This window comes from Daphnia carinata, chromosome 3 (assembly GCF_022539665.2).
Source record: "Daphnia carinata strain CSIRO-1 chromosome 3, CSIRO_AGI_Dcar_HiC_V3, whole genome shotgun sequence".
Classification (NCBI taxonomy): Eukaryota; Metazoa; Arthropoda; class Branchiopoda; order Diplostraca; family Daphniidae; genus Daphnia; species Daphnia carinata.
In genome coordinates this window covers 8,349,430-8,364,223 of record NC_081333.1, presented here as the reverse complement: position 1 = coordinate 8,364,223, position 14,794 = coordinate 8,349,430, and the positions used below count along the sequence as shown (strand labels likewise).

Genomic DNA, 14,794 nt, shown 5'->3' with positions numbered 1-14,794 from the left:
AGAGCGGGGGAGGAGACGTGAAAGGGGAACCTAAAATGAGTAGGAGCAAAAGAGGGCGGTAGTGGGGGGTCTCGGTGCTTCACAGTCCTCTATTTCGGTGTAGGACTCGGTTTAAACATCACACAGCCGAGAGAAGGTTAAAAAAAAAAAAAGCTTTGTGTTTTATGGAAAACGAGATGGTTTTCTCTCTCTTTCTTTATTCTTTCCTTGTCTGGATGATGGGCTCTCTCCTTATTTCCATTTGATATAGGCACACATACAACAAAAACTGCGCCACGGCAGCAGACAAAAGAGGTCCCTGTTTCCAATCTTGGTACATAAAAAAGAAAACTTCAAAGTCAAAAACTAAAGGACCTCAAATCACATTCTGTTTGACTCGTTTTTTATTTTCAAATACGCTATTTATGATACCGACGAAATGAGAAATGCTCGCGTTCGTTATACATACAGAATCCCGAAAACAAGTGGGCGCGGCTCATCTGATATGCATGAACCTACACATGTTTTTCATCTGCCTTCAATCAAATTTCTCTTTACGTGATCATCTCTTTTCTTCATCATCTGTTTATAAGACCCTAATGGTGTAACAACACCCACGGTCGAGCACCGATTGAAATCAAATGCGACCTTTCAATTGACAATCGTCAAGTTTCATCACAACTTCACGTTCAGCGCTAGACAATGCCTTATCTACAGTGTAACAACTGACGATTCACGATGACAACACCAAGTATAACGTACCTTATCTCTAACATCTCAAATGATTCTAATCGTTGAATACGTGCCTTTTGGGCCAAAAACAAAAATTCGTGTCACTTTTCTAACGTCCGCCGGTACGCTCAAACGATTGTCTTTCCGTGCGGGACGTATCGTTGCGAATAATCGAAACTGCTTTCAGCCAAAATGTTTCCTTTAAGGCAGCTAGAGGGGCAAACAAAAGAACGATCTGGTCCGGACGAAAGAGGTGGATGTAAAAAGGGGATTGGTCCTTGGGTTTTTCGTGCGTGTGCGGGACTGTTGTTGCTATCTGTGTGTGTGAACGAGGTGGGTCCTTTTCCCCCATCGTTTTTCTTTTTTTTTTTTTTAAACTCTTCGTGAATGCCCTTTTCGGAGTTGTTTTTCGGTGGTGGCTGTCTAGCGGTGGCGGCAGCTAGCGGAAGGCGGCTTCTATCTGGTTCTCCAGTGGCTCGAAAGCTCCCTCATCCCTCCCACCTGATAGGGTGGCGACCAATAGGCGAGCAAGACGGTTGTCGGCCGGCTCCGCACGGCAGCCAACAACACGACCAAAAAAGAAGGAAGGTATACTGAAAAAGAGGAAGGGAGAAAAGGTTCCATCCCCGCCGCTGGTGGTAGAGCACAAGGCACAACCCCCCCAACGGCCAAGTTTTTTTCTATGACTACCTCCAGCTCCTGAGCAGATCAGTTCAGAAAGCGGCTCACCTCCGCTTTTAACAGTGGCCTCCTCCGCTCGCTCCCAACATCTTCTATTTCTCGCCTCTTGTTTTTCTTGTCTGCTTAAACTCTACAGTTTTTTTTTCGAGTTAAGAACTTTTGATTCTTCGTTCAACCACACTCCCGAACACAAGTGCGTTTGCTTCATTGCAAAGTGAATACGAATCCTTGTGTGTTTAGTTCAACTCCTTTCGTGAATTCTGCCCAACATTTATTTCGATTTCGAATCGACAATCCGAGCCAAGTGCCAAACAAAACTCCCAAACGTTTAGTTGCTTTTGCCGATGGACAGCGGACTTCACTCGCACCAGCGTCCGTCAGTGGACTCATCCAGCTCTCACTATTCCAAGGCAGCAGGTAAGCAACATCATCTTGTTCTTTTTCAATCATCACCGTAGAAACACATCAAAGTCCGTAATATTAATAGTCAACATTTTAAATCAAGGTTTGGCTGCCGTATGTGATGTGGCTACGCCTCTATTGACTCCTCCGCATACGCCTACTTCGTCCGAGTTGAGCAAGCACAGCTTCAACTTCGAGCAACAAACTAGCCCGACCGGCCATCGTCTATCGCCTTCCGCCGCAACGAGCAGAGCCATGGAAGCCGCCGCCAAGTCTTTCCCATTTTTCCTGCCTTTTGGTATCCCCGGATTGGCTGGTATGCCATTGCCGGCCGGTATGTCTCACTTGGCCGTCCATCAGTACGGCATGAACATGCGAGAACCGTCGGCTTTCCGACCTGTCGCTTGCCCGCCTAACCGTTCCTCGGAGCCGGCTGCTACTTCATCGTCTCCGGCCAACAACATGGCACCTTCCGTGCCTGCCGGATCACCGACCGAAGCTAACAATGCTGCCCGTTCTCCTTCCGTCGAGTCGGATTTGGCTCGTGATTACTCCATGAAGAAGCGACCGGCTCCTTGTGACTCGTTTAGCTCCAAAGACGGACCAGTTGCCCCTCCTCAACCCGGTCGCCAACAGTTCCTTCCTCCTCACCACAACCAACAAGCCATGCTCGAAGCTGCCGCCATGCTCCAAGGCCTACAATCCCGCATCGACTTGGCTCAGTTGGCCGCTCAGGCAGCAAAGAACGCCAAACAGCAGGAGGGCAACGCGAATCAAGCACAGGCCCCCAATTCCAATGGACAACAAGATGCCTCGGCTGCACAACAGGCAGCTCTCCGTGGACTTCAAAACTCGTACGGACTTCAGAATATCCCGTTGTTGATGGGCCCGTGGCTCCGCGCCGGCAACCTTCCGCCTTTCTACCCTGGACAGTACGACCCGCGTCTATTCCGTGGACCTGGCCGTGCTTCTCGCCCCAAGAAGCAGTTCATCTGCAAGTTCTGCAACCGCCAATTCACCAAATCCTACAATTTGCTCATCCACGAGCGAACTCACACCGATGAGCGGCCGTACTCTTGCGACATTTGCGGCAAGGCTTTCCGCCGTCAAGACCATCTCCGTGACCACCGGTAATTTCTAAAATTCTATTTTTACTGTTAGACATCCTTACTATCAAAGTACTTCTCAAAGACTCGTAAACTAACGGACATCTTTTTATTATGACAGTTACATTCACTCGAAAGAGAAGCCGTTCAAATGCGCCGATTGCGGCAAAGGTTTCTGCCAATCGCGGACGCTGGCCGTCCATCGCATTCTCCACTTGGAAGAGTCGCCGCACAAGTGCCCGGTTTGTGCTCGCAGCTTCAACCAGCGCTCCAACCTCAAGACGCATCTCTTGACTCACACGGACTTGAAGCCGTACGAGTGCACATCGTGCAAGAAAGTTTTCCGGCGCAACTGCGACCTCCGCCGCCACATCATGACTCACTCGGTCGGCAGCGAAGGCAACGTGACATTGACTTGCGTTCCGGGCGTCGATGACGACGACAGTGCCGCCGACAGCAACGATGAAATCGACATTGATGTGGAGGATGACACTGCCTCTTCGCCTGTCACATCCGATGCGGAGAGCGGAGTCTGTTCCTCATCGCTGGACGAAGGGAAACTATCACCGCATCATCACCATTCGATGACCGATAGCAAATTGCCCAAAAAGAGCGGAGGATTCTCCATCGACGACATCATGAGACGTTGAAATGAAAAATGATTTCGTTTCAATATTTAACGTTTCCGGACGACCATACGCACCATTCCGCACATCCTTTTTTTTTTTAAATCCGTGAACGTTGGCCCAGCCCCAGCAAAACAGACCTGTCATTTGTGTTATATGAGAAAAACGATGGAGTTGCCGCCAGTCAAGTATTTTGATTGAGCTTCACTTTCTTTCTTGATATGCGGGTCTCCAGTGATCTCTGCATTGATTTATTCCTCCCCCTTCCGCCCTACCCCTAAATACTCTTTTCATTTTCTCCATTTGAATGATTCCTTCAGATCTAAAAACAAGATATCCCAAAACGAGCATTCCTTGTCTCTGTGTGTTTTCTTTGATGTTGATGTTTAATTTATCTTTTTTCCCAGGCGCATTCGCCAAGCGCCATGTTATGAAAAAAAAAGACAAAAAAAAAAAAGATTTCTTCGTCAATCGGTTTTAATGTTTTTCTCTTGTCCAATCATCGCCCCCCTTTAGAAATTATTATTACATAAGAGACTACTACTACCACTATTACTGTGCTATCTTTACATTTGAATTTGAGACATATACAGCTGTACATTCCCATAGCATACCCACCTTTTCATTCTCGTAAATGAGTTGAAATAATTGAGATTGTACAGACTCTTTATGTGTTACAATCTTTTTTCCGATGTTTTCCAAATTTTGCTTTTCAAAAACCAATTTTCGTGTGTGTCTCTAATGTCCTGCTCTTTCTGATGTGGAGCAAGGAAGAAAATTGATTGAAAAAAAAAAAGAATTATTACAAAAATTTAAAAATATTTTCGTTTGTTTTTGATTTCGTCATTTTCGGTGGGAAAGTTTGAGAGGCGCGGCGGCTGAGACGGAAGCCGACAAGAAATCAGAATAAACCACCGAAACGATGCATCATACCATATCCAGTTCTTTTGGTTTGATGTTTTTGTTGGTGTGTACACAAACAACTTTCTATATTTCCTCTCGTTTTTAAGGTGGGTCTTGTTTTGTTTTTTTTCCCCCTATGCCGCGTAAAACGGGGGCGGTGCCCATTGCGGCTGAGAGTTAAAAAAAAAAAAAAAAGAGGGACCATCCACTTTTCTATGTAGATGTATGTAAGAGAGAGAGAAAAAGCGGAATCAAAGCGTGTAAGAAATAACAGATTGTGGTCGACCACTATGGCTTTATACAGCAAGGCTGTAGGATACGGTAAGATGTGAGATCTGTGCCTTTTCTACATCTGTCCATATACGCTACGGTTATCTTTTAGGACACTATGGGTCAACACACACAAGAGCGCAGAGGGGTCATACGCCATAAAAACAAACCCAAAGGTTACTTTTTTTTTTCTCATGGTCCAGGGCGGGATGGTGGGCTTTTTCTATGAAGGGCTAGTAGCGTACTTGTTGTGTACGTACACACGTCTAAATATCCTCACGGGTTAAAGCGCTGGAACCTCTTTCAGTTCTTATTCCGTTGAAATCGAATTCGACTTGCATCTTCTCTATACAGGCACCGCGCCAGTCTCTTCATGTGTTTATGCTGACAAGTTGTTTGTGTGCACACACGCATATAGTAGAAATCCTACTGTGTGTGTTGTGAGCGGCTGACTGTAAACATGTCCACCAAGACTAAAACGTTTCCTCAAAACAAAACTTGCCGGCCTTGCGACCGCCGTGACGCACAATTGTCGGTACAGCACAAGTACTATGTCGCATTGCACTATCGTAGGGCTTGTGTAGCATGTGTTTTCTAGACTTGATTTTAGAATAGGGTATACCTTTTCCCACGATTGCCCTCTTCTACATGTTTCTCGATTGAGGTGGAAGAAATATATGCTTTCATAGATTCAAACAATTTAGATTCTTGAACGGTGGGACGTACCTATCTGTCTCTGTGCTCGTAGACTTTGATATGATGTCGGATACTCCCACCTTCTTTCTTTTTCTTTGCTTTTTAATTACGGCGCTTCTTTCGGTTGGGACCTCCCTCGCGATCGATTAACTCTCTCATTTCTCTGACAGTGGAATCAGGTATCAGTTGCGGAGAGGCAAACAACAAACAGAAAACCAGGAAAAAGAAGAAGTTACTCAACAGTTATGTACACATAAATTCCCCTCGGCTGAATATTTTTTCTTCAAATCGAACGCTAATACGTGCCACGGTTGAGTCATCCAATTTCTCTATATGCGCTTTTATAAAACAGACACGAAAACGAATAAAGAAAAAGAGATGGACGTAAACGTTTAACGTCGGACCCTGTTCAAAATAACAAATGAATGAATAAGTTAAACAAATATTTCCCTGCATTTGTTTTGTGATGCGCTCGCGCTGGATCTCCGCAGGTGGCTTTGCGCCGATGGGCTGGCCCTCTTTGCGCCTCAGAGCGCGCGCGCGATCTCTCTGCCGGAATTAATCTATCCGTCTGGGTGAAAGGAAGTTAAACGAGATATTTTCATCCTGTCCGATTTCATTTTACAAGGCATCTTTCCAACGCTATAATGTTCCGCTAGAAGCGAGTAGACCCAAATTACAGACCCATTTTCCTACTGCTTCATAGTACAGGTATGTATTTAGGTGGCCCAGTAAAAGTGGTACAAAGTTCCTGAGATATGTTGGCTTCCATACTGAACAGAGAAGTGTTCACGGATGGCAATGCCAAGAAAGTTTAAATGCGCGAAATTAACGACGTCCCAAATCACCGGGAAATGTTTTTCAACCGTGCAATAGAAAAATCCTGCGGTTATAATAAGATAAGGAAAGAGGATCCGACAGTCTTTTTTTTTTGAGGGCTCATATATCGATAATGCGAGTCAAGAGTTATGTAGACAGTTGTACCGGCACGATTTACACATGGAACAGTCCAGGAATGTGCAGCAATTTAGTTTTTGGCTTGATTAAAGTGCCTCTTGCCAGCAGTTGAAAAAAAAAAACCTATCGGAACCTGATCGGCTGATATTTATTTTCGACCTTTCTTACTCTTTTTTTTTTTTCATCATAGAAAAAGGCAAAAGTTATGGCCAGAGCTGTTCGATTGCTTCCTTTTTGGCGTGCAGGTCTATCTATTGCATCGTTTTGACATTGGATATAGTGAATGATGGCAAGCGGGGCTCATCGACAAGAGGTTAAAAAACGCAACCCTATCGATCGGCTCCAACACCTGGCAAGGCTGCCCCTTGAGCTGCCGTTTTTACCTTTCTTTTTTTTTTGTGTTAACCTTCAAACTATATATGTTTGTTACATTACATCATTTTGCGATCGTCCAATATTTTTGAGGGGGTTTCTCTTATTTCCTTTTTGTTTTTTCAGTGTTCGACAAGAAGGGAACAAAAGTTATTAAGACCCATAACAAAAAAAAATTCCTATTTCTAATATTGTATGACCCTCTCTTTTTTTTTCAAATTGGTTTGTGTAAATGTGGATTGCTGTACACACATAACTGCGCTTATTGCACACCTTTCCGTCCAACGTTATTGCACACCTCCGGTAACCTTACATACGTAGGGTAAGAAAAAATAAAATGGGGCAATCGAATGGGATATCCTTTTTGCTTGTAATAGCCGATACAAGTCTTAAATCAATGCTGTTTAATGTAATATGGCCGAGTGTTTTTTGACGCAACATTGGGTCATAAAGAACATTCGAAATGCAAGGGCTTCAAATCGAATAAAAAGGTTTTTTTTTTTTTTTTTGAAAATGGTTTTTTTTTTGTAGCCTTTCAAAAACATTAAAATAAAAAACGTTTTCTACCGGCTCTTGCCCATCAAACGTGTAAAATAAGCTTTGGCGTTTCCGCGCAACTGAAAAATGAAGCATCGAGCAGTTTGAACATCCATCAAATAAAAAAAAACTAGTTTGTTGCTGTTGTCGATTTATTTTTTTTAAAGGAGAGGGGTTTTGAAAATCCCCTCAGCTGGGAGCTATCGGTTGGTCAATTAAGAAAGAACCAGAGTGATCATCTGCCCGCAAAGAGCCTCTATAGCCTCCCCCCCTCTCTCTTTTCTAACCCCATTGCGCAGTATCTTGTTGTATTCTTGTGACACAAGAAAATTCCATTTCACAGCCTGATGCTTTAAACATCCCTCCAGTTACTCACACATGCCATTGATCCTGTGCGAGTGAACGGCCGGCTCATGAAAACTGGGCCATTTTCTTGGGATTACGACGAAGAAGAGCAAAAGAAGAAGGAAAATTGTTAACACAACTTGGGTGATGCTTTCCTGTCCCTCCCCACTCGTGTTTATTCGATACAATTTAAGCCTGTTTTTTTTTCCTTCTTTTAAACGATGTGTGTATGTTGTAACCTCTTTAGAAGACCAGGTAAAACGTACACACAAGCAGCACAACACAATAACTCGACAATTTCTAAAGAACTCTAAATCATAGCCCCCCATCGTGTTTTTTTCTTTTTCGTATTCTTAACTACCCCATTCTTATACAGGTACTTTCAATGCGTATTCAAAGGAGTTTTGGGATCTATTTAATGGAATTCGGGAAAAAAAACTAGGGCAAAAAAGTTTTTTACAAAAAAGGGAGAAAAAGGACAATGTTGTTGCATACCTAATTTTTTTTCTCCCAATTTCTTACGTGCCCGTAGGTCCTGCTGCAAAGTTCAATTGTATTCAAAGTATATCCAGCAACGTCTTAGGAAGAAAATAAAGCAAAAAAGCTAAAGAACTTAAAAATATGGCCCACCAATTGCTTTGTATAGCAGAAGCTATTCAACTTGTATCACATGATCCATTTTCTTGATCGACGGAGTGTGGGAACACTGTTGGCATTCCATTTATTTTCATTTAAAAAAAATTCTTTTTAAGGTTTTTGTCAAAATAAAAAACTGCGTATTTTTCAGTTTCACTTTGAATGTAGAACATTTGTCGCAATCTGTAAAAAAAATTTCCCACAATTTCCTTTGTTTCTTTGGACAAAAACTGGCAAACATTGTCAACGTCTTTCTAGAACAAAAAGGAAAAGTGAGTCATTAGTTCATTGCTCGAAATGGAGCCGGACGTGCAAGTGTAATTTTCCGTGTGCCAAAATTTTGGATTACAAAGTTTCATGGATAGTTTCTGAACTTTGAACTTAAGAAACAAATTAGCCATTGCTTCTCTGACGATTCTGACATTTTTTGAAAACTTCGTGCAAGATCTGATTTGTCTTCTTCACGGCTTGACGACCACCTCGTGGCTGAGGTCCATTTACAATCGCGTGGGTGCTTCTTCATGGCCGTTTTCTTCCATCCGTTGAGCTGTTGGCCAAATTGAAAAACATTCCCGAGGAAGGGGGCAGCCATTTGTGATGATGGCTTATCTCGACACGACCACACTAGAAAAGGGTAAGTCCACATCTCATGTTGCCCATCACTCCAGTATTGTTGCGTAGGGAGATACCGTGAACAATTGAGAGGGTTATCCACCAATATCACACTGTCATTTTGTAATCGTGAAACGAACACATCGTTTTTTGAATCGTCTCTTCTTCCTCGTTCGTTTGAGCCAAGTAAAAGTTACCGTTGGTTGTATCGAAATTGTAAAATAGAAAGATGGCGTGTGAACTTTTTTTCTCACGTCCAACCAAAAAAAACTGGAGCCCCCAAAACTTGATTGGACTTGAATGATAGGCAATAGAGGTGTATGACCCAGGGGATGGAAGGATAGAAACCATAAATGCAAGTACTCTATGTGCCTGATTGTATGGAGATGTCAGAATATGTGTTTCTTATCTATGTAGACACAGTTGGAATCGAAACCCCACGAAATTCCCCCCCCCCCTCCTTCAATATAATTCAAAGGACAACTATATTGCGGCTGCGTACTTGGTCTAGTTACTTGGTACACCCCTATCTTGTCTTTTTCTTTTTCATATTTTACACGCCTTATGGTGCAGAAATGACCAGCTCTGTAGATATCAGCGGTAACTGACCACTGCACTTGTAGAGAACCCGCTGTGTACCGTACGGGCACGCTTTTTTTTTCTTCTTTATATTGACCCTGCTGTGCATGTTGTATGCACATCTACTTATATTGATACCCACTTGTCATCTCGAAACCTTGTTGGTTTGTTTTTTGTTTTATTGACGAGTCAACAACTTGTTTGGGGTTGTTCAGTACGCGAGGTTGGAAAGAATGTTGTTTTGAATGTAGTGCGTTATGGCAGACGTGGGAATTTTTTTTCCCACACATCGAGACACCGATCTGTTTCGTCATTCACTCAAATACCTGAATGACTTTTTTCTTTTTGTACCTTTTGATTTTTACGAGAACCGGATCTTGCACAGACTAGACGAATATGCAGATGCTGGAGAAAAAAAAAATTTGGTTGATGTTTTTCTAACTTTTATTCCCCCCATTGCGTTTGGTCTACTACCTCGTCGAAGAAATCTGTACTATTGATGTTTTGGTAGTATCGCTTTTGGTGTATTACCCCCTACCTAGGCTGATTATGCACGGGAGGGGGGTGTTTCGTGACTCACGAGGCTTTTACATCGCCGTAAGTTGCATAGGTATCCCTTCGCATTCGAGGTGTTTTTCTTGTTTTGGATTTTCTTTTCAAAAATGTTGACGAATGATGAGTTGGTGCCGGTCCTGTCCGCTGCCCGCTCAGCGCCCGTCTCTGCAGGCCCTCAACAGTCCCGTTCCCACGCTTGAGTTCTGGTATCCTCCTCTATGGGAATTCCCTTAGTATATGTATTAAAAGGCACACACACACACACGCCTTGGCATTTATATGTACAGTATCTTTTTCTCTTGCTCTCGTCTGTATGGGCATATTCAACAATAAAAGCTGAAGCGATAGAGAGGGGTGCGTGCCAACGTCCCGGGCGTGCGATCCCTCCTCCCTATGCCTTACCTTTTAACCCCAAACCCCCTAGTCCCCTACCTACCTGTTGATTCGATAATATAAGATTATACTAAATGCCACATCTCGCCGCGGGTTTTGGTGCTTATATTAAGTAAACTACAATGGGGCTGATTTATCGAGCCCAATGGCCAGCGCTTATCTTTTTCTTTCTTTTTTTTTAAATCTTAGGCAACGGCTCCTGTAATTATCTTAAATCCCGACACCACCTCCCTCGTAATTCTGTTTAACCGTGAGATCAAGTGTTTTGTCAAATGATTGCGCGCTCAGCAGGATAGGTATTGACTAAAGAAAAAATGTGTTGGCTTTGCCATTGTTTGTTGTTTGTCTATTGGCCGTTTTTTTTTACGGAGTTGGATAGAAGGCGCCGGTGGAGGCGTATGCATCGTACCTCAGCTCCTTGGACAGAAGTTTAAACTTGATGTTTCGTTTCTTTTGAAGATTTCAGTGAAAAGATGTTTTCTTGATTGTGCTTTTAGCGAAAGATATTGTCACGTTGTTGGGCCGTTCTTTAGTCAATCTGAAAATCGAAGACGAGCACTTTTCTCTATTCTCTTCTCTCAAGAGCCATAATATAATAAAGATATGCACTGGCGATTACTTGCTGCTTCTCTTCGTCTTGTGTGTCTCTCCATATTCTCTAGCATTTTTTTTTTTGTGCGTTTCTCTTGTCAAATGCAGCCTGTAATGATGGCTATTCTGTGTGTTGCTCTTTGGGCGTCCTGTTATGCAAGTGGGGATAAGAGTGACGTGTATAGTGGCCAATGAAGGTGGCCCCTTCTTCTGGTCAACGATTGTCTACCGGGAGGTCCACTCGGTGGTTGTTGTCTGATCTTGTAAACGCCACAAGTATTTACAACTGGATGAAGAACAGGTCCACCTAGCATATACACATAGAGCTTCGAAAGTCTATTGCACCCGTTCTGTCTCATCTTTTTTTTTTTTTCTTTCTAAATTTAGGGTCCTTTTTTTTTTTTTTTTTTTTTTGCTGTGTTCTGTTCTATTTTTTTTTTTTTTTTTTAAGGAAAAGAGAATGGCAGAGGGTCGGGTGAGATGTGTCGCGCCTCTCCCATTCGCTTCTCCTATTTTACACGACGACTCCTCCTTTCCCAATTGTCGAGATTGTTATAAGAGGCCAAAGGAGAGGATTTACGGTTTACTGCGCCACCTCGTCGTCGGAATCACCCTCCCGCCATATACGTATAAATTGTTATTTTTTTTTGGGGGGGGGGGGAGGAATTGAGGGAAGGCAACAGTTTTAGGACTGTTTTGGGTGATGCTGGGTACACCTCTTTTTTTTTGTCTTTTCTTATATGCAGCCCAAATAGCAACTACCCAATAGCCTGAAGTGTAGTAATAGCAACAGCAGCAGAAGTAGCTTCTTTTTCGCTCTCTCAAAATCTTATAGTCCATGCCACAGTACATGCTCTATTGGTGACCCACTGTTCACCCGTCCACGGGGTGCGTCTATTGTCCGTTGCTATTTATATACATTGCCTGCACCGATGTTGTTCATGAGAATTGAGCGAGAAGGTTGAGGTTGTTTGTTGCAACCACCTCGGAATAAACCCAGACATCATCGAGATACTGTCGTTTTGGCCATTAGTCTGTCACCCATAGTATAATATATATGTATGTGGCTAGTTTGAATTGTGTACGAAGATGCATTGGAGAAAGGAGGGGGCAATATTTCGGTGTTCCATCTTGAGTCCCAGCCCACCTGTGGGAATTTTTTTTTTTTTTAAACCAACACATTTTGTTCAGTTTGTGGCTTTCGTCATTTTTAAAAAAAGACATGATTAATGATTATTGCACTCTTTATTCAATAAGACTAGGGAAATGTTGTTGGCCGTCTCGAACAGTTTTCGCTTAATGCCGTAGATAAATTGCAAAGTAACGTTTGATCACGACGAAGCCATTATCCTGCCAAAATGTTTTTGTTTAGTTTGTCGTTTACGTTTTGTTTTGTTTTCTGAGAATTGGGGGGGGGGGGGGAGGAGGCGGTGCTGATTGAAAATTCGACTATCTGGAAGTGTGTGGTTGAATGCGAAGCTATTGCCATTTTCAGCTGTTTTACAAGCAATCGGTCGGCACTGGTTGAATGCGATCCCGATAAGGGAAAACTGCCGTCCAATTTTGGGTGGGCCATTGTACGATGATAAACTCTTGCACCGTTCCCCGTCCAACATAAATTGCTTTTCTTGCGTTTTCTTAAATGCAACTAAAGTGTTTAATGGTACGAGCTGAAGCTTCCTCTAGGTGTTTTTGCTTTCTTTTATTACATATTATTAAAGGAGTTTTCCAAAGACTTTACAGTAATTTTTGTCTTGTGTGTCTGTTCCTTTTGCTGGTGTTGTTTTCCTGTTTTTATGGCCTTACGAAAATAACGCGCAAATGATGATTGGCCATTTTACGAGTGGCGCCATCCATTGAGTAATGTCTTCAACTTTGACTTTGTAGAGAATCGCGAAGGTACAACTTGAAATGTTTCTTTTCCTTTTTTCATGTAAAAAAAACAAACAAACGAGGAGAGAATGTTGTTTGACCTAGCAAAAAAAAAAAAGTCGCTTTGTTTTATTGATTGACCACCTTGAGCGTTCTTGAGCGAAATTGCGATAAATGCAAATACCGCGACGCGTGCGGTCGAGTAACACGTTCCGCGTACCCCTCTTAGATAAAAAACAAAACAAAAAAAAACAAAAACGAAGCGGTATTCAAGACACTCTCCTTTTTGGCACTCGTAAAGCGATATGACGCTGTCTTGCTTTTTATTTTATTTCCATTTTTATTTGAAAGAAAAACACTAAACAGAATTTAAAAATGGATGCGCGTGCGGGCTGCAACTAAGTGTGACGAAGTGTGAATTGTATTCAGTCTCTGGGAAAGTAGAGACACGACAAGAAAAAAAAAAAGGGCGACTACCTCCAAAAATGATGACTTGACAGAGAGAGAGAAAGGTAGGAAGCAAAGGTTTGCTTGTTTGCGTCGGTCAACTGCAAGTCAAAGATGGAACAATGGGGGGAGGTTAGAAAAAACTTGCTGTGCTGCTGTAGGGAAGGTATGCGTGAGAGCTCCTTACTAGCGATAGTCATCAGTAAACGTGCCAATCTGATACCGGTGACACGGGCCAACGGGCTATGTACTTTATGATGTTTTTTTTTTTGTCTGTGTGTGTGTGTATGTCTCAAACCTTTTACTTTTTTTCTTTTTCTTGGAAAAACACGAAGGAGAAAGAATAATTGACGAGCTTCGTGCTGGTTGATCACGACCGAAAAAACCCGTTCGATACGTTCCTTACAAGGCAACTCTTTTCTGAATTCCCGACACCATTTTTTTTTGCGCTCTCTTCGTCAAAAATATCTTTTTGTTGTTGCTGCTGTTGTTGTTCTTTAGGTGCTTTTGCGTGTCACCCAAGTTATTAGCTCTCTAACAGGGCACTTTGTTTTGTAACCGGTGCGCTTGGTGGAGGGTCGAAGACCCTCATCAGCGACGAATTTGATTTCTGATTATTTGAAGTCCACTTTTTCCCCACCTCCCAAGCAGTAAATAGCGCAAAAAAAAAATTCTTCAAGTATCTCGACATCAACCTTTTTCTTCAAAAGTTGGTGGTGTCGTGAAAGAGGAATTTAACGGGTACGTCACTCTGTCACGAAAGCTTAATTGACTTGTCAAGATAGACGCAGTATTATCCCCCGACTAAGTCGATTTGTTCAACTCTTGCAACCCAAAAAAGATTGAAAAAAACATCTAGATTTTTTTTCTTTTTTATTTGGCGCTGTCCGTTTTCCCGTGCCATATTCAAAATGGCTTTCAACGTGAAATTGAACAACTCGATTGTCAGTCCCAAGGAGCCAAACAAAAAATGGAGAAAAAAAAATCCCTTTAACCTTTTGTGAATGAGGCGGATGAGACGAGAAAAAAAAAATTCGAGCTAATAAAAACCTTTTTTTTTTTTTTTTTTTTTTTTTTTTTTTTGAGAATGATTATTGAGTACATTCTATATGACAGGTAGAAAGAAGAAGAGAGAGAGAAGGCTATGAAGGTATAGGCGCTCGGCGTGGGAAAGTTCAATCACACGTGCTGTGGCGTATGCTTGGCTCGCGAGTCAAAGGTGAAAAGAGCATCGAGCGCTCGCTCGCTCGCTCGCTTGCGAGAGAGAAGAGCATCTTTTTGTTGAGGAGGATGAACTCAATGCTGATTGGTTGGGAACAATCCTATCTTTTTTTCTCTCTCTTTCTAATCATTCAGTCTGTTGCGTCGGTCCGCCTATATCTTGGCGTTATTACATTCGGTATGCAAAGGATTCGCTCTTAATCTGTTTGATGCTGCAGAGAAAGTTTTTTTTCTTTTCTTTTTTTTTTGGGGGGGGGGGCGATAATCGTAAAAGCCAGAAAT

General features: G+C 42.6%; 1 protein-coding gene and 1 long non-coding RNA gene across 2 annotated transcripts in view; both read left to right on the top strand.

Moving 5' to 3' along the window:
* Positions 1 to 1,424: 1,424 nt before the first annotated feature.
* Positions 1,425 to 4,347, top strand: LOC130685597 (protein bowel-like). Its single transcript, XM_057508916.2, has 3 exons — positions 1,425 to 1,809; positions 1,898 to 2,924; positions 3,022 to 4,347. Exons 1-3 carry the CDS (start codon positions 1,737 to 1,739, stop codon positions 3,548 to 3,550), a joined length of 1,629 nt encoding a protein of 542 aa, XP_057364899.1. The 5' UTR covers positions 1,425 to 1,736; the 3' UTR covers positions 3,551 to 4,347.
* A 4,205-nt stretch (positions 4,348 to 8,552) lies between these two features.
* LOC132087854 (uncharacterized) overlaps positions 8,553 to 14,794 on the top strand; it is a 43,538-nt gene continuing 37,296 nt past the window's right edge. Inside the window, exon 1 of the long non-coding RNA XR_009420718.1 lies at positions 8,553 to 8,876. This is a non-coding gene — a long non-coding RNA (uncharacterized LOC132087854). The remainder of the gene's footprint in view (positions 8,877 to 14,794) is intronic.

Bases quoted from the DNA above. Each gene is read 5' to 3' on its own strand.
- LOC130685597 (XM_057508916.2), top strand. From the start codon at position 1,737: ATGGACAGCGGACTTCACTCGCACCAGCGTCCGTCAGTGGACTCATCC. The intron at 1,810-1,897 runs GTAAGCAACATC...TTTTAAATCAAG, and splicing joins TCACTATTCCAAGGCAGCAG to GTTTGGCTGCCGTATGTGAT. The intron at 2,925-3,021 runs GTAATTTCTAAA...TTATTATGACAG, and splicing joins GACCATCTCCGTGACCACCG to TTACATTCACTCGAAAGAGA.